The sequence below is a fragment of the Danio aesculapii genome, chromosome 4, assembly GCF_903798145.1.
Source record: "Danio aesculapii chromosome 4, fDanAes4.1, whole genome shotgun sequence".
NCBI lineage: Eukaryota > Metazoa > Chordata > Actinopteri > Cypriniformes > Danionidae > Danio > Danio aesculapii.
This window is the reverse complement of record NC_079438.1, coordinates 48042966-48063621: the sequence shown is the minus strand read 5'-3', so window position 1 is coordinate 48063621 and position 20656 is coordinate 48042966. Positions and strand designations below refer to the sequence as shown.

At 33.5% G+C, this 20656-nt stretch overlaps 1 protein-coding gene across 1 annotated transcript; it reads right to left on the bottom strand.

The window, feature by feature from the left end:
* Positions 1-408: 408 nt before the first annotated feature.
* Positions 409-19887, bottom strand: prmt8b (protein arginine methyltransferase 8b). Its single transcript, XM_056455877.1, has 10 exons — positions 19286-19887; positions 17454-17720; positions 13789-13944; positions 11414-11477; positions 8573-8715; positions 6770-6857; positions 6253-6368; positions 3433-3583; positions 2940-3061; positions 409-2450 (listed from the first exon to the last, which is right to left on the bottom strand). Exons 1-10 carry the CDS (start codon positions 19352-19354, stop codon positions 2367-2369), a joined length of 1260 nt encoding a protein of 419 aa, XP_056311852.1. The 5' UTR covers positions 19355-19887; the 3' UTR covers positions 409-2366.
* Between the last annotated feature and the right edge of the window lie 769 nt (positions 19888-20656).

Below are 20656 nucleotides of genomic sequence, written 5' to 3'. Positions count from 1 at the left end.
TCAAACTATTATACGCGTCATGTATCATCTTTCAACCACTCATACTCAATGTAAATAGTTTAATGTAGACTGAAAGAGGTTGAATTTACTCTCGCCTGAATCAAAAATGAATAGTGTAACATGTAAAAAGGCTTTTCGTGTCCATTTGTCAAAGAGTGTTGTATATCTGTGCTCATCTGATGTGTGTGTGGAACTGTATGTGAAGTATAATGTAGAGTTTTAGAACAGTTTGTCACCTAAAAGGATCTTTGTATATATTCTATTTGTTATTTTATAACGCCAACAAGTGTTAATTACAATAGCCATTCCTTTTATGGAGAAATTAGATTGACGAAGGCAAAATATCGAATTCAAACAGGTAAGCAAACATTTTCAAATTCTACAAAGTAATTCAGGAGAAAATGTATATTGTTTGATACTTCCCATTTATTCATCACATTATAGCCTCATTAAAATCCTCTCAAATCTTGCTAGCATCACGAAACTTGGATTTCAAACTGACCGGTAAATCTTTGTGAACAACAAGTGTTTCCAGGAACCATTTTCAGAGCAGTTTAGAAGATGACGACAAAATAAAGCACTAAAATCTTCAACATAGATTATTGAAGAGGAGAAAAAACATTGGCTAAATTAAGTGAAACATTTTGTGCCTCGTTCGCTGTCTTCATCTCAACTGCTCTTGTTTTTACTCAAATCAGTTTTATATTCGCACATTCAGACTTTCCCATTAATATTATCATTTATTATTCATTATTATTACTATTCAGAAAATTAGGGAAATCATATTAGCAGCCAATGACTATCTTAATGTGGCGGCACGATGGCTCAGTGGTTAGCACTGTCACCTTACAGCAAGAAGGTCGCTGGTTAGAGTCCCGACTGGGTCAGTTGGCATTGCTGTGTGGAGTTTGCATGTTTCCTCCGGGTGCTCCGGTTTCCTTCATAGTCCAAAGACATGCAGTATAGGGGAATTGGGTAAACTAAATTGGCCGTAGTGTATGAGTGTGTGTGAATGTGAGAGTGTATAGGTGTTTTACAGTACTGGGTTGCAGCTGGAAGGGTATCCGCTGCATAAAACATATGTTGGAATAGTTGGCGATTCATTCCGCTGTGGCGACCTCTGATAAATCAGAGATGAAAGAAATTTTGAGATGAGAGATTACTGCATTTCGTAGTCGTGAGAGATGGCGGCGTCGCAGAGCTGTCCTTTGAAATCCAACTCAAAGGCGAAGTCCAAGTCAGGCTAAAAAAAATCAGATTAGGATATTTCCAGCATAAAACATATGCTGGAATAGTTGGCGGTTCATTCTGCTGTGGTGACCTCTGATAAATCAGAGATTAAGCTGAGGGAAAATAAATGTATGACTATCAAACATTGTTCACAGTCAATTAAATAGTGCTAATGTTGTATTGAAGTCATACTTATGTAACCCCACCGATCCTACACCACTCAACCCGCTTCAAGCTGGGATCGAACCGAAGACTTTCTGCATGAGAGTCGGTTGCTCTAACAAGGAGGCTAAAGACCACAGCCTCTAGCGTCTGTCGCTAGAGCACCTATTAGGTCAGGAGTGAGGTTTACCTGCACAACACTTCACTAGCTGTCCTCTGCTACACTTAGATGTGATTTCAGACCGAATATAGTGTAATTAAATAAGTCACAAGCTGTTACTGTTCAAAACTGGACGAATGTGCGAATATAAAACTAACTTTAACTCAATCAGAGTGTCTTCAACAGGTAGTATGTGACAGTGACCTGACAGAACACGAAACCAAAAATACTCTTAAGTTAAAACACATCTAGTTTGTCCTAAAATTAACAAATCCTGATGATTTAAAACAGTCTAGCTGCTCTTAGAGGATCTTAGTGAGTGAATTTAAATAATAAGCAAAGCATAAAACATGCCAGCGGTCACTATATTAAACGACTCGACACTAACCCAATAAATATAACACAATAAAAGCACTTAAATATAAGCAGAACATTCATTCATGCTGTTTTCATGTACGCACCCAAACTGAAGCCTTTTCAACGAGGCACTATAGTACGATTCCACATTGGCGTTATATACTGTTCGGTAACACTTCCCCTATCTTTAAAGGTGAAATAAACACAGACTTTGACATTCTCAGACTCATTAGCGGTTACATTCAGAGTGATGTTTTTTTCACAGTCTATCCTCTATGTGCATTTAAGAACGTGACATGTGATGACACTATTGCTTTTAGTGCTGGACTGGCACTGATGACATCACAGAGGTTTCCTGCCGTTCAGCAGCCTCTTTTATCCAGACACAGGCGGAGGCGGGACCTCTGCCGAATCGCTCTGGGAAACATGATCCCAGCTTTAGGATGCTGCAAGGGTTTTACCGCATTTTGTAGTCGTGAGAGATGGCGGCGTCGCAGAGCTGTCCTTTGAAATCCAACTCAAAGGTGAAGTCCAAGTCACGCTGAAACAGAGCAGATCAAGATATTTCAGTGTTTTGTATCATTCGGATTCTTATTTGCAGTGTATTTACTATTGGTTTATTTACAAGTAGGTTTCAAAGAAAAGAAAGAAGCCACTAGAGGGCCTCAGCACACTTCCAATGGCGTGTATGCACACAGGCTTTAAATTTCAGTCAGTCAGCCAGCCCCAGGGCTTCGGGTTGTCATCCCATACAAAATCGCTGCGTTTAAAATCTGATTTCTTTTAAAAAATAATTAATCTTATTATATCATTTATATCATTTCAATTGCAAAAATTAAATTAAATGTAATTATTTTCAGTTAATAAAATGAATAGAAAAATTCCAGCGTTTTATTTACAGCTGAAGTACTACAAAATATCCTGTGGGGGCTTCAAATTTTACATTTGACAACCGACGTCCTTGGAGTCAAAACTTTTGACAGCCACTGTTCAGTATCAGATTTCCCACCTTCACCATTGACAGCCTCACCTCATTATTCTCATTGGGCCTCACAGTGATGCTGCCCAGTATTTCCTCTCCCCTGCGCACAGTTAAATAATCCTCCAGATAAAACACTGTCTGCTTCCAGTGAGTGCTGGGTGCGTCTGGGGCTGGAAGTCAATATACAGTGTTATACAATGACTTGCCTAATGAACATAGCTTGTCTAATTAACCTAATAAAGCCTTTAAACTGCACATTAAGCTGAATACTAGTATCTTGACAAAAATCTAGTCAAATATTATGTACTGTAATCAAGATAAAATAAATCAGTTAATAGAAATGAATTATTAAAACTATTATGTTTAGAAATGTGTTGAATAAATCTACTCTCTGTTAAACAGAAATTGGGGAAAAAATATACAGAGGGGCTATTAATTCTGAATTTAGCTATATATATATAATAACATACATCAAAACAGCTCACTTAGTACTGGATTCATCTGAAGGAGATAATAATAAGACACACAGTAAGTGACATACCAGTAGAAAAGCCAGTCTTCTTGTGACACTTGGTGAACTCGATGTTAAAATACGTAACGAGAGCATGAACGTAATCGTTTCTTTGAATCTGCAGACAGAAAGCTGAGGTGAACGACAAATCCTCCGTCTTCACTGTGTAAATGTCCATCTCCTGAAAGAAATATGCCACATATATCACACTTTAAATAATATTCAAGTAGAGATTATGACTGGCATTCATATTTGTACTAACAAAGTTCTTTTGAGGATCGGCCATGAAATATTTTAGCTGTGATGTAAACTGAATGTGGTTTATGTTATATAGCCTTAACCCACACATCAGGACAGATCCTGTTTCAAAGGCTATTTTGTTTTGCTGTGGGTATATATCTGTGCCCGTATAAGTAGAGAAGTTGGCACAAGCATTGGCCTTGGTGAACAAAGATCCTCTTAGGCTTTGTGTGAAGAACAGATGAGTGGCAGCACTGACCCTTTCATTTGTTCAGTTCAGCCTTTCATTCAGTAAAGCTCACAGAGACTCATTCTGCTGTTCAAAGAGACTCAGCCCTCAGGTGACTCAATGAAAACACAGACTTCTCTTTCGGTATGTTCTCTTTCTTTCTTTCTTTCTTTCTTTCTTTCTTTCTTTCTTTCTTTCTTTCTTTCTTTCTTTCTTTCTTTCTTTCTTTCTTTCTTTCTTTCTTTCTTTCTTTCTTTCTTTCTTTCTTTCTTTCTTTCTGTCTTTCTTTCTTTAATTAAAAATAATACTATGTAGGATTTTTAGTGTTTTTTATTAAAGGTCTTGTTAAAAATGTTTCTTTCTATCATTTAAAAAAATTGTATGTATTTTTAAGACGGTCTTGTATTAAAAGTGTTGTTAAAATCTTTTTTTCTTTCTTTCTATTATTTACAAAAGAGTATGTAGTATAATATTTGTTTTAAAAGTCTTGTTAAAAACATTTCTTTCTCTTTCTCCATTTCTTTCTTTCTTTCTTTCTTTTATTATTATTATATAGTATACTATACAAGTATATTATCAATAAGATTGGTGTTTTGTATTAAAAATCAAAAAAGTTTTTTTGTTTCTATAAGTTTTTGAATAAATTTTTAATAATAATAATTTTTTATAAACTCCAAGAAAACAACAACAACAAGCAATACTTAAATATGTAGCAGTACATATTTAACGCGACAGATAAAATATTTAAAAAATAGTAATAAATAACCAAATTTAAACAAATAAATAAAATAATAATATTAGTACATAAAATAAAAATATCATATTCTTTAATACTATTACAGAAGACTACTAACTAAATAAATAAATAAAATTTTAATCAAACAAAAAATACAAACATAGGGTGCAATCCTGCATACAGCAAACACTATTCAACAAAATGTAGACCATGCCATTTGTATCTAAAATAAAACAGAAGATAAAGGTTGATTTTTTTATTATGTAGTGTTTTATGTCTATATTGTCAATAATATTTTTTATTTTAACAATTTTTTAAATTTAATTTATTATTATTTTTTTTATATTATGTTTTTATAGTAAAATATTTTCTTTCTTTCTTTCTTTCTATTATTTAAAAATATATTATGTAGTATTAAAAGAGTGGGTCACACTTTATTTTGATGGTCTTTTTGTTGAATTTAAGTTACATTGCATCTTCGTGTCAACTAAATCTCATTAGATTATAAATAGACTGTTAGGCTGGGGTTAGGGTTAGTGTAAGTTGACATGTACTTGCAAAGTTTCGTATAGTCAGTTAATTGTCTGTTGAAGGAGCAGTATCAGCAGATATAAAGCAGACAGTCTACTAATACTCAAATGGACCATCAAAATAAAGTGTTACCAAAGAGTGTTTTGTCAATAAGATGGGTGTTTTGTATTAAAAGTGATTTTATATCTAGAAATTCCCCCAAGCCACAAGTCAAAATGACAAGACAGAATAGCAGGGAAACCTATAAAGATGGAACTGTGAGAAACAAACATATACTTCTGAAGAAATAATAGCGAGATCAGAACTACAAAGACTTAACAATTCTGACTTTACATCTAACAATCTTATCCACTTTTCCCCTCAGAAATAACAGTATGTATCTCTCACTTGAGAAAATAGGTCAAAATAAAATGAAATAAGGTCAGAATTGTGAGAAACCCACTAATCTTGTAGATGAAATAAAGAAATATAAAAGCTGCAATTCTGATATTACAGATACACTGTAAAAAATGTTGCTGCCTTTAATTTTTAGCTGAATCCAATGAACTTTTCTAGTCATCTCAACTTACATTAATCAAAGTGACTAAAAATATTAAGTTAAACTTTATATAACTTAGAAAGTTGAGTTGAAACCTGATTAACTTATTAAAATCAGTTAAAGCAACATAAACATATCTGTTGTCTTGATATAAGCAGCCATTATAAGAAAGAACAAGTCAGAATTATGAAATATAAACTCGCAGTTTAGAGAAAGAACGCTAGAATATTGACATAAAGAGTTGCATTTACATTTCTTTTGTGTTAAAAAAATCAGCATCCATAGTATGGCCTATAAGTCAATTTCATTAGCAAAACATAAAGCTTGAAAGTATGATATAATTAGCATGAAATCCCACGAGGACTGACTTCTGCTGGCTAATTTAAATGAATGATCGGTGCTAGTGCATGTGTTGAGATGAGCGCAAGTTACCACACTCATCAGGCGGCCCTTTACTGTGAATTATTCTGTTATATAACACCCACGCTACATGTGTTCAGCAGTGGCCTATCACACAGTCGGTTCAGATCAGATCTCGCTCACACATATACACACACACAAGAGCCCAAACTGTACCTTAACAAGGCAGGAATTGGTAACGACTTGTTTAGGATCTACTATGTCCACCAGGGGCTCCATCATGGCAACATTTCGGATGCACGTCATGTCAAATCCATAGACGTTTTCCCACCCTGAAAGCACATTTGAAGACATTTTAGATGGAAAATGGACTTGAAAGGTTGAAAAATCTGTCTTGGCTGTGTCTGTTCGCCTTCATTTGGACCTAGACTTATGCCTCCTCTGTGTCTGGCAGCATGTGATTACATTCGGCCGAAGCGAATCTCACTCTTCCATCCAAAAACTAGAAGGAGGCAGTGGAGGGGATGGAGAAAAGAAAAGCTTTTGCTGCGGGGGAGTGATAAAATTCAAGAGGAGGTTTTTTTTTTTTCTTCTTATTTGTAGGATAAATAAATGTGAGGGATTCAGAAGGAAATATATTGCAGAATGTTAAAAAAAATATAGCATTAAATTGTCATTTATTAGTGTGTATGTGTTTGTGTGTGAGTGAATGCGTGTGTGTGTTTGTGCTTACAGTGTATTTTGAAGTCTTTGTACTGTCTATCTTCAATGGCAACCACATATAATGTCGCTCTGTCTGGAAACATGAAACCACCAGGTTTCTAAAAAAGAAAAGAGAAGTTCAAGTTAAAAAATCCAATCATTTTAAGTTATTATGATATAAATATGATTAGTAATAATTACATATAATAATTGTTTTTTAAATGATTTATATATTTTATTAAAATTAGTTTAACATTTTTATATTTTAATAATTTATTAATATTATTAGATAATGATCTACTTTGTTATCTAAAATATTTTTAAAAAAATTATCATATTAAGGTCATAATATAATATAATATAATAAATATAATACATTATATTCGAAAATACTTATTACTCACTATCATAACCTAACTTTTCAACAAATTCAAAACTTATTTGAAAAAAATGTAAAACAAATATTATTTTCATCATTTTTTTATAAAAAAAATACTATGAGGTCATAAAAAATATATTTTTAAATAATTATAATTATAATAATTTATTACATTACATTTAGTACAACATATTTTCAAATAATTATAAAAATGTATTATTATTATTATTAATATAATAATATTTATTATTAATAATATAATAATAATTATTATAATACCATTATTACTTGTAATATGACTTAATGTACATTTTTATTAGCGTTTTTTTGTTGTTGTTGCTAACATTTATTTTGGAATTACAGCTTACGATTTTGATATAGACAAATATTAAATGAATCTGAGGTAAGATCAACTTTGTAATATAATATAATATAATATAATATAATATAATATAATATAATATAATATAATATAATATAATATAACATAATATAATATAATATAATATAATATAATATAATATAATATAATATAATATAATATAATATAATATAATATAATATACTTTGGAATTTATTTATATATCTTTTTTTTATAATTATTATTAGATAATGATCTATTATTGCTATCTAAATTTAAATATTTTAAATATTTCAGATATTTTTATTAATCATATTAATATAATATAATATAATATAATATAATATAATATAATATAATATAATATAATATAATATAATATAATATAATATAATATAATATAATATAATATAATAATAATGAAAAATTTGATGAAAATATTCATTGAAAATAATCTAATCTGTCATTATCTGATTTTTTTTACAAATTCAAAACTCATTTGAAAAAATGTTAGATAAATATTATTATGTGAGACTAATGTTATTATTTTTTTAATATATTGAAAATAATACTATGAAGTCATAAATCAACATCTTTTCAAATAATTATAATAATTATCATAAATTATCTATAATGTTTCTTTAATACCTTTGATAATGCACTAAAGCATTATCACATCACACCACAAGATAGCAAAGAAACTGGCTAAAATTTTAAGTAAACTACCCTCGTATTACATTTTAAACTACAACAATGCATTCCTGGCATAAGCACGATTATATTCCAATTATTCCAGTGACTTCACATCATTCTTTCTTTTCCTTCCTGTTCAATGGACCATAAAAATAACCCCAGGGTGAAACAATGTCCTGGCACCAACACAATAGTTCTATAAAAAATAAAAAATTCTCTAACAAGCCACTTGTCCTCCGGACCAAATTGTCATTCAGTGGTAGACATTCATCAGACCGTCCACTCATTTCCATTATAAATGATCATTTTTAGCCCGGACACATGCTTCACATTCTAATTAGTCAAATAACCTTGGCCTTGAGACAGAAAACTCATGCATGCACACACAGACACAGACTGACCAGCCATTTGTCTCTGGCATAGATGACGGTGTTGAGCATGGACTCGTAGAACAGACAGTAACCCATCCACTCGGAAATGATGATGTCCACCTGATCCACAGGCAGTTCAGTCTCCTCCACCTTGCCTTTAATGATCGTAATAACTGCAAGATGCACAAACACATTAATGTGAGAGGCAGTATGGTTCATCCAACATATAATTTCAACATAAGGTCTGTTGTAATCTTGCAAAAATATTTGAACCATGGACAACAACATAAAGGAATTAAGTTAACTTAGTAGTTTGTTACCCATTTAAGTAGATTGAACATAAAACAATTGCCCCCCCCCCCCTTAAAAAAACAGTAATTGTGTTGTTTCAGCTCAGCTAAGTAGTTAGCTCAAATAAATACATTTTGCTGCTTGTTCAAACTTTTTATTTCAAATGAGCTGAATTAACACAGTTCTTACGTGTTTTTTTTAGGACAGCTTACTTGTTTTAAGTTCGTTCCACTTAAATTAGTAAAAACATCAAGTTAACCTAATACATTTGAGTTGGGACAACATGAAGGAATTGTGTGGAACCCTGCATTTTTTACAGAGTGTGAACAAACAGCAAACCACTTGTTTGAGTGCAGATGACACACACAAATACACACACAATATCAAACACTGCCACATTGGATTCGGAGGTAGATGTTTGATGCTCACAATGTTGTTCTTGGAAATCATTGAACTAAATCACTTTGATAACAGTCTTCAATATTATGGTTTGCATAGTATATTGGTATCGGTTGATGAATGGATATTTCTAATGCTGTCGTTAATGACCCAATAAGAAAACCAATTACTGATGGATATATCATGGATTATTCCTGCCTTGATAATGATTTTGACAAAAGGGAGATGTTGATGTCAGTTTGCTGCAATTAGCACATTCATTCTAATATGTCTTAATAATTTGCCAAACACACATATACACAATCTGGTTTTGGTATTTTACTAGTATTCTGAATAGGCATAATGTCTTTTATACAGTCAGAAACTTTATACAGAGGAGACTTGTCCTCCTCAATGTCTAGAATGATTATGGTCCTGTTAATTGTCTATTCATGTGTATTGGGGACAGTTTTAAAAGGTTTTTTAAAGGTTATGACCATCTTGGCATTTCCATCCAGCATTTTGTTTGTGCAATATTCCAAAAATGTACATATAAATGGGACATTCTTCCAGAAACATACATTGTCTATCCCTGGAATAAAAACATAAAAACACATAAAAAGTACTGCATCCCAGAAATGTCTAAAACTGATGGTTGATTTCTGTGAGTTGTTCTGTAAAGGAATATGTCGTTCATTTGGTTCTCAGATGTTTGCTCTTTATTAAAAACACTTTACACTGTAAACTATACTGAACTTCAACTCTGAAAGCTGGACTGACACAGTTTCAATTCACTATAATCTTCTGTGTTAAGCTGCTTTAACACAATTTACATAGTAAAAGCGCTATAGAAACAAAGATAAAATGAATTGAATTGTACAAACTCTGTCATTGTCCTCAGCCCAATTGAACCTACAGCTTTAATAGTTTTGTTATGCTAAAAACTGTTTTTTCTATTAAAAAAAACTTTAGAAATTTAAGTTGTTTTTATTCACATCAATTAATTAAAAACATGAAATTTTGTATAAATTCAACAAATAAATACTACAAATATATAATACAAATATGTTTACAATTGCCCACGTGTTTCTGTTAGTCCTGTCACATTTGCATTCAATTTAACATGAAATGTGTGCATTACACGTCTAAGGCTATGACTCGGAAGCAACATTTGACGGAGAAGAAGCTGACAGTGATCAAGGATGCGTTCTATCATTGAATTGTATGATTTTACGTTTGTTTTTGTATGATTTTTGAGGACAACAAGCTTAATTCAGGCCCTGTCACGTTTTTTACAAGTCAAAATGTACATTTCTGGTAGAATGTCCCAAATATGTAGAAGTAAACATGGCTATAGTGAGACGTGCACTGAGATTATGTTGTTATATTCAATTGATTATTTCTGCTTATATTTTTATTATTATAAATATAATAAATCAACAAAATGCTAATAAATGACTATAAAAATCCTGATGTAAGTCACGCCATGTTTTTGTTTACTTATAAATGTTTATCACATTACAGAAATCAAATGGGTTCAAAAAAATTTATATTTAGTCACTAAAAAATAACAATTTAAAGCCAGAATTGACTAATGGGTTTCCTCAAGGTTTCTTTAGCATGTATTCTGCAATGCTCACCTTTTTTTCAACATTTTCCGAAAGGCAATTTCCAATGAATGTCTGCTTGTGTGTGTACTTCAATACATGGTTTATATACTAGCACAGGTGTCGACTCAATTCCTGCAGCTCTGCACAGTTTTGCTCCAACCCTAATCACACCTGATGCAAATAACTGAGGAGTTCAAGAGAGTCTTGAACACCTTGATTAGTTGCATCAGCTGTGTTTGACCTGTGGTTTATAGGGATTAATATGTCTATGGGAAATTCCCAGACAGATAACTACAGTACAAACGTGTGTGTATGTGCTTGTGTGTGTGTGTAGCAGTGACTCCCTCACGCTGACTCAGGCTTCTCACTCGCCTGCTGTTCTCTAGTGTTAATGAGAGCTGCTGTGGACAACTGAACAACAGCTTCTGCCATAACGCCAAAGACAGTGTCAGCTACAGGAAGTGACTCTGCTGCTTCCTGTGTGATGGCACTCCACTTGCCAGCAGAAAAAATGTATGACTCTGCTATTCCGCACAAGAATGCAGATCAAACCTAAACACTGCCCTGTGCCAAACATGAATGTAAATCTTACCGCTGTCCAGATGATTGGACTTGATGATTTTCTCTGAATATTCTGATATGCTGGAGCATTCGATCTACAAGACAAAATGATAATTAGCTTAATTAGCAATCTTCCCTATTGATACAGGTGTATGAAATGCAAATGAACCACAATTGCAAGTTGACACATGCTAGATGGATGACTAGCATATAATTTCACTAGCTTTGATTGGATTTGTGTTTGTATTTAAAGCGATGTATTGAAATATGCTGTCTGTATTAGGGTTGTCACGATATTGGAATTCGATGCCAGTCGATACTAATATTTTAAAAGCATCCATTTCCTGTGAACATTTAAGCGTTGTTGAGCTCAACAGAAATGACTGTGATTGGCTGTAAAGGTCATCAGTTCACCGAACTCACCGCTGTTTACTGAGTGTAACAACAGATACAGGGACAGTCGAGCATTTTAAAACCGTAATTCATCAGTGGATCATTCGTATGTCAGCTTATTGACAAACCAGCTGATTGACATGACTTTAAAATGCTCCAGTATATCTGTATCTGTGGTTACACTGAGTAAACAGCGGTGAGTTTGGTTAACTGATGACCTTCATGGCCAATCACAGTCATTTCTGTTGAGCATGTGAACACAATGGCAAATTCAGCACTGTTTAAGAGCGTACTCAACATCGCTCAAATGTTCATGGGAAATGAACGTATTTAAAACTTCAGTACCGATTGGTATTGAATTCCAGTATCGTGACAACCCTAGTCTGTATACAAACTAGCTATTTTTGGATCATACTTTATTTTAAGATACTATTCTCGCTATTAACAAACCATTAACTATGATTACTAATTTGCTGCCTATTTAGGTAGTATTTAGGTTTAGATATCAGGATGTTGAATAAGATCATGCAGAATATATGCTTTATAAGTACTAATGAAGAGTCAATCTCTTAATAATAGGCAGTTATTAAGCCACTAGTTAATAGTGAGAATTGGTACTTAAACTGTTACCACTTTTTGTATTAGAGGTGGTGATGTTTCACAGATGTTTTTGCAAGTTTTCACCAGTAGGTGGCAACAAATGACTAAAATCATCAGTGAATCGATTCATTCATTCAGCACTTTTGTTCAAACACTGATTAATTCAGCAATTCATTATTGGTGAGTGTATTTATATGTGAGTCATTGAATAATTCACTCAAACTATTTTTTAAACCATTGCTCTTTGTGTTGTTTAGAGTTGTTCAAAAATAATTTATCATTTATTATGCTTTTTAAAATAATATTTTCATTGGTGGAACAAAAAAAAAAGATTTGAATATCAGCATGGCTCTCTTTTGCAGTTTGGTCTTATGTATGTGCATGCATTTATTCTTATGCAATTAATATGCTATTTACCAGTTTTAAAAATGGCAAAAAAATGTCAAATATGGGGCAACATGGTGGCTCAGTGGTTAGAACTGTCGCCTCACAGCAAGAAGTTCACTGGTTTGAGTCTTGGCTCGGCCAGTTGGCATTTCTGTGTGGAGTTTGCATATTCTCCCTGTGTTCACGTGGGTTTCCTCTGGGTACTCCCCCACAGTCAAAACACATACGCTATAAGTGAATTGAAGTGTCTGAATTGGCCGTAGTGTATGAGTGCGTGTGTGAGAGTGTATGGGTGTTTCCCAGTACTGGGTTGTGGCTGGAGGGGCATCCGCTGCATGAAAAAAATATGCCATAATAGTTGTCGGTTCATTCCGCTGCGACTAAGCCGAAGGAAAATGAATGAATGAATGTAAAATATGTTTTACTATCAAATCCATCATAGAAATGGTTCACCCAAAGATGAAAAGTGCCTCAACATTTACTCACATTCAAGTAGTTCTAAACTTTTATGAATTTCTCTCATCTATTGAACACAAAACAATATAAAAAGCATCCATGTAGAAGCACTATGAAAGTCAATGGATGTTTTTTCCAATATGTTTCATTATATATTCCTTTGTGTTCAACAAAAGAAAGAGATTCAAACAGGTTTGCAACAAGTGCATGATGAGTAAAAGATAAATTTGTTTGCTCAAACTACTCATTTTAGGTGTACTCTGTGAACTCTTTCTGCTTGCATTTATGCTCTGGACAGAAAGTGAGCCCTTTTTTTACTTATTGTAGAATAGAAAAGATGAAAAACGACTAAAACTGGACCTAGTGGGTGGATCAATGGAGTGTTATCTAACTACAGAGCAGAAGCACAGTAAGGCTATTGATATTATCAGTACACTCTCCCACTCTGTCTCTCTCCATATACATACAGATACTTTGTGATAAAGACACACACTTTGTGATAAAGACAGAGTTGTGCAGTAATGCCTGTATGTTAGCATCTAACACTTAATGAGTAATTTAAGTCCTCACCCCGTACACATGCTTGGCTCCTGCCTTGGCAGCAAACATGGAGAGGATTCCAGTTCCGCTGCCCACATCCAGAACGATCTTATCCTTGAAGATGTGTTTATTGTGATACATGGAGTTCCTGTAAGTCAGCGTCCTCACCTCATCCTTTAGCATTTCCTGTTGAGAGGTGGGGGGAATACATTTTAGGCAGATTAATACATTTTTTTCTTTTGCAAATTGGAAAATTGCAGTACTTATTAGATTATGTATTAGTAAGTTACGATTTGGCATCTTTTTTTGTCTTTTAGGTTAAAATTGAAACTTTTTGGTCACTTTATTTTAAGCTACAATTCCCACTATTAACAAATAACCCAGAATTTGCTGCTTATTAGTGGTTAGTAGGATAGTAGTTTAGGGATTGGGTAGGATTAGCCATGTAGAATACGATCATACTTTATAAATACTAACAAACAGCCAATATCTTAATAATAAGCAGGTAATAAAGCCAGTAGTTAACAGTTTTAGCTTTTTTGTAGTTTACATGGAGATTATAATAGTATTGCTTTCTATAACATGACCTTGGAAACCTGTTAATGGAAGTTTGCTATTTTAGGACAATAATATGCTGTTTTTTAGTAAATAAATGGCCAGCACATTATCCCCCCCCCCCAAATTTTTAAGTTGAATGTGGTATCACGTGAAGAGTAAACCCTCAGTCTTTTGTATACTGTACACTTTTTACACTATAATAATGCTATATATGCAATAAGTAATATATTTTTAATATAATAATTTATTATTGTGATGAACATCTGTATCCCAGCATCATTACTCTTCTTCACAGTATCACATGATTTTTTAATATATGATTTTAATATACATTTTTAGTATTCTATAGGTATCAAAAATGTACTTTAAAGTAAATAAAGAACTGCAAGAAAATATATTCTCTTGAAATAGAAACATTCGTAACATAATTATCTATATTGTTTACTTTAATCAATTTAATTCACAATTTTTGTATTACCTTCTTTTGTAAAAAAATAAAAATAAACAAATAAAAATAATGATAATAATCTGGTAACACTTTACAATAAGGTTGCATTAGTTCATGCATTTACTAACATGAACAAAAAATGAACAATAAATGTATTACAGTATTTGTTCATGTAAATTAAGATAAGTAAATCAAAATACAGTTGTTCATTGTTAGTTTGCGATGCATTAACTAATGTTAGCATGAATTTGAATGTTAATAATGCATTAGTAATGCATTGGTTGAACTATGAATAATAAATGCTGTACAAGTATTATTCATACTTAGTTCATATTAGTAAATATATTAACTAATGAAACCTTATTGTAAAGTGTGACCAATAATCATATAGTGCATTAGCAGTATTTAGGCTACAGTACATAATTTGGTGCAGTTTGAATCCTTGACTTTTATCCCTCATTTCTGGACCTTTTTTCCCCTTGGAGTGCTATGGAGGACAATATATAGGACACAAAGCACAGTGTCTCCAGGATTCTTTTTATAGAGACAGGTCTCCATTTATCCTGCTGGGATTAACTGATACACATCTTTCCAACCAGCCCTCCCAGCGCTCTAATTCTCTCTCTCTCTCTCTCTCTCTCTCTCTCTCTCTCTCTCCTTTTTTTTCCTCTCTTTTCCCATCTCGCTATCGTACTCTTGTCCTTCTTTTTCAGCGTTATCAAGAACTGTTCTTTTATCTACAGACAGATCCAATTTGACCATCGTGCTCTGAATGTGCTGATATCAAAGACGTGCATTCGCTTCTTCCTGAATGAGAAAGGGAGATGGTTTCAATGACATTTTAAGTATGTTCTTGAATGGTGGTACAAGTTATATCCTCTTTTTTTCAACGCGCAATAATTCTTTGTGTGAATTATGGGAGTAAGTTATGCATACAATGAGTAATGTCATTATGTAATTGTCATTAAGTGTCATCACAGTTAGTCCACTGAATATTAAAAAGCAGTTTATTACAGTGAAAATATATTAAATAATGGCAAAAACTAAAAAACATGTTGATTATTACCGTATACCAGTGTTTCTCAACCACGTTCCTGGAGGATCACTAGCTCTGCTAATTTTCCATGTCAACTTAATCAAACACACCTGATTCGTATCATCAGCTCATTAGCAGAGACTGAAAGACCTGTAATGGGTGTGGCAGACAAAGGAGATATCCAAAACATGCAGTGATGGTGGTCCTCCAGGAACATGGTTGAGAAACACTGCTCTATACTATATAGAATATATAATCTGCAATTTGAACTAACCCAGTGTTTCTTAACCACATTCCTGTGTTCATATTTTACCTAATTTGGGTTTAAATAACCCAGCATTTCTTAGAGTGATATAGATTTATTGAAAAAAAAATACTTTTAACATAAAAAACAGAAAAAAAATCTGTATGGTTTTTAGATTTAATCAGTTTTTTTATTGTAATTGTTTTGTTAGGTTTGTTTATTGAAAACATTTCATTTTTAATATGATGAACATTAATAATTTATTTTTAAATATCTTAAATAATGGCTAAAACTATAAAAAATCATGTTGATTATTACTGTATACTGCATAGAATATATAATCTGGAATAACAAAACGTTGAATTTTAAAATGGCCACAGATATGCTTTAGATATTAATATCAGATAAAAATACCAAACGTAACATTATTTTATGATGCATATACCTCTCACTCAGTTTTCAATATGTAAATGGTTTATTTGTATGTAATATGGACTAACCCAGTGTTTCTCAACCCCGTTCCTGAAGGACCACCAGCTCTAGACATTGTCCATGTCTCCTTAATCAAACACACCTGATTCAGATCATCAGCTCATTAGCAGAGACTGAAAGACCTGTAATGGGTGTGACAGACAAAGGAGACATCCAAAACATGCAGTGCTGGTGGTCCTCCAGGAACGTGGTTGAGGAACACTGCTGTATACTATATCGAATATATAATCTGGAATGACAAAACAGTGAATTTAAAATAAGATTTGGACACAGACATGCTTTTGATATTAATATCAGATTAAAATACCAAGCTTAACATTATTTTCATGATGCATAAAAATAAAGAACAATGCCAAACCTACCTCCCATTTGTAGTGCGACCTTATTATTTTAAATGATTTGTTTCAGTTCTTTTAAAAGAACATTCACTTTAAAAAATGCTAGATCATTTCAACCCAATTCTGCATGTAATATAAACTAATCCAGTGTCTCTCAACCACATTCCTTGAGGACCACCAGCTCTGCACATTGTCCATGTTTTCTTAACCAAACACACCTGATTAGAAAGACCTGTAATGGGTGTGACAGACAAATGAGATATCCAAAACCTGCAGTGTTGGTGGTCCTCCAGGAACATGATTTAGAAACAATGGACTAACCCAACTCTTGGGTAAACTTAAATAAGATATAATTAAATTAATAGCAACAAATTTAACCCTATGTTTAAGTTAGTCCATATTTTACCCAATTTGGGTTTAAATAACCCAGCATTTCTTAGAGTATTCTTAGAGTCTCAATCTGAAAGTGCAATCCATAAAATCAAACACTGTGATCAGAAACAACTTGATAGTTAAGATATAAACAGAGACAAGCAAGAGACAAGTTCAAAAACTAACCCCAAAATTCCATCCAATTACCTCATGAATTCCAAAGTGGGCATACGAGTCGAAATAGTAATCTCGTGACGTCATCTCCTCTGGGTTGAGCAGTTTGGCCATCTTCCCTCGGCCGGGGCAGGCAGACAGGGCAGAGACGTGTGGCGTGTGTGGAGGGTGAGGAGGGACATGACGAACTGAGGTCACTGGTTTTGGTAGTGGAGATGGTTGTAGGGACTGGGACGAGGGGATGCTGGAAATACTTTGCTGCTGCTGATGCTGAGGTTGTTTGTGTTTTTGCTGCTGCTGCTGCAGGTCAAGACAAGAGCATAATAATCTGCAAAAGCTCACTGGGATTCAATAAGTGTATTTACATATTTGGCAGACAGTTTATCGGAAACAGCTCATACTGGGTTTAAAGTATACGTGTTATTGGTTTGTGCTGTACTTGGTGTTTAAGCACACGACCTTGGTGTTGTGAACATGATGTTCTACTGTTGAAAGAACTATTTATTTATTGGAAAACTGCCTTATGATAAAGTTTTATTTTTAATTTCCAGAAAAACCTTTATGGTTTTCAGCTTTATTTAGTAGTTTTTATTGTGTAAATATCTTTTTATGTTAATTTATTTTTAAATGCAGCTTGAATGAAGCTTTTAAAATAGTATTTGCAGGAAAAAAGCCTCATTATGTTTTGCTTTATTAAGCCTTTTTATTGTAATTGTTTTGTTTATTAATTTTAAAACATGTCATTTTAAATATGATGAATATGAAATTAATATAAAAAATTTATATAAAAATAAAAACATCAAAAAATAATTGAGAATGAAAAAATGCAATTAGATAATTAAGAAAATTGGATTATTAATGCCATTTTAAATATAATTAAATGAATAATTATTACACCTACTGTACCCCAAATGTATTTTATGTAATAAATAAATAATATTAAAAGGTAATTTAGAAAATAGAGCAATAAAACAATTATTTTTTTCATATAATAAATAAATAGTTTCCAAATGTGGGGAAAAAATACATAATTAAACTGAAACACATTACTTAAAAGACTGTAAAATCAGTAAAAACAGAACAGACAGACAGACAGATAGATAGATAGATAGATAGATAGATAGATAGATAGATAGATAGATAGATAGATAGATAGTAAACATAAAACAATTGCTCATTGCTATAAAAATACCTGTGTAAACGCAAAGCAGATAGAATACACTACATGAATGTTTATCAAGCTGTTTATGTGTTTCCCCCCACCTTGCTATTCATGTTTCACCTTGCTATCCACGGCTTCTCTTCTTTTGATGCCTCTATTATCAACGCCAACATTAAAATTAGGTATGCAAAGGTGAATATGCTAATTAGCCGGGGAGGGGGGCAAAATACTGCAGCACCAAGGACAGCGCTCAGCCGGTGACCCAACAGAACACATATATAAGAGGAACTGAGTGTTTTTTTAACCAGCACACGAGTAACTTTACCGACTTATAGCTACAGAATCAGGCTAATTTGTTGTCTTTTAGGTTTCCAATAACATCTAGCATTAGATGTCTTCTTAATCTTCATTCAACCTGTATGCATCCTAAATATTAACATGAGCACTGCATTTTGGCGTTGGACGTGGTGTTTGATCTCGTCAGGACTTGTTTTCCTGCTCTGCCGCACTGGTGTTTAGCCTGCATAGTCATACACATCCCGGGCACTGATTTGTATGACCTCCAAACCAACGCGTCATTTTATGCACATATTTACGCATTAATAAGCTACTAGAACGATTCACACGCGATTTGCAATAGTGTATGTCATTTTTTATACGTGCATTGATGTTTAATCCATGGCTTAAGGAGTCTTTGACTTACCTCCGTGCTCTCCGCCTCCGCCATCTTTCTCCGCAGGAGCAGACACCGCGATGAGTGCCTCAGTCCCATACGAGCCAACGGGATCCGGATTAACTCGATGAGGGCAAGTGTTCTCGCTAAATCTCTTAGAAAAGTTTCAAAACGCGCTGCAATAGGCAATACTCGGTGTGCGCTTTGAAACGAGCCATTTGTTAATTTGCAAAGCTGCGTTTAATAAACAGTAAATGCCTAAAAAGAGACTAATAGGGAAATTGTCATAAAGACTTAGCAGATAGTCCTCTAACTTCATAATTTCTACTCCTATAATGAAAACCCATCGTGTAAAAAGTTCTACCGGAGGTTCTGAGCGCCACTTGGAGACCAGTTGATCCGCGCAGCTTCAGCACCCACATCACCTGCCGCTGCGCATCTCCGCGTTACCTGTGCTTGCACAGATCAGATGCATGTTTTATTTAAGCTTGCCATGATAATCCTCTGTTATCTAATTTTTTAAATCCCTGTCGTTTGGTTGCGGACGGTCAGTTGCATGCGTCTGAAACGAAGCGTAAAGTTGGAGTTGAGAGACTGCTGACTGAACTGGAGCGCAGCGAGTGCAGAACTGGAGCGGTATCAGTAGCTGAATTAGTGCCTCCCACACAGCTATCGCACCTCCACTTTCTCAAAATAAAGGACACAAGGCCGACTGCATTTTAATCCATTTCAAGGCTGAACTTATTCAGACAGACGTGTACAGACGCTTTTATACGAAGCGATGCACATTATAAGTTCTTGTATAGACTCTGGGAATCGAACCCATGACCTTGGGGCTGCTAACGTCATTTCATATCCTGTTTAGAGCTGGTATTGTTACAAATATTTACATTATATTGAAGAAAACAGAGATATCTGTATAGCCAACAAAGCATTTTTTTAAATTTCGAAATTGGGCATTTGCTGTAAATTCTACTTGTTTTGTTGTTGTGAAGTAGAAAAAAGTGGCCTTTGGTGATTTATAAAGTGCATGTTACAAGCAGTTTGAGATATACCAAATCATATTGACAATTTTAAAGGCATGTAAACAAAAACAATGGTCCCAACATATTTCCTCTTTTACATTTTTTAATCCTATAGCTTTGGAAAATCCAAAAAGAGTCACATATTGATTAATAATGTTGTGACAGCTGTCTTAACATTAAATTATGATTGAATTGATTCTTGTTACAGTTATGAAATAGTTTGATAACAAGCAGGAAATGTTCATAGGCCAATGACGTGACCACATTGAAATGGTCTATAGAGGCAAGACAAATGTAATACCTGTGGCTCCTGATGATACCATAAATCTTATGAAGAAAAACCATCAATCCAAGCAAGAAATTGAACAGTATTGAA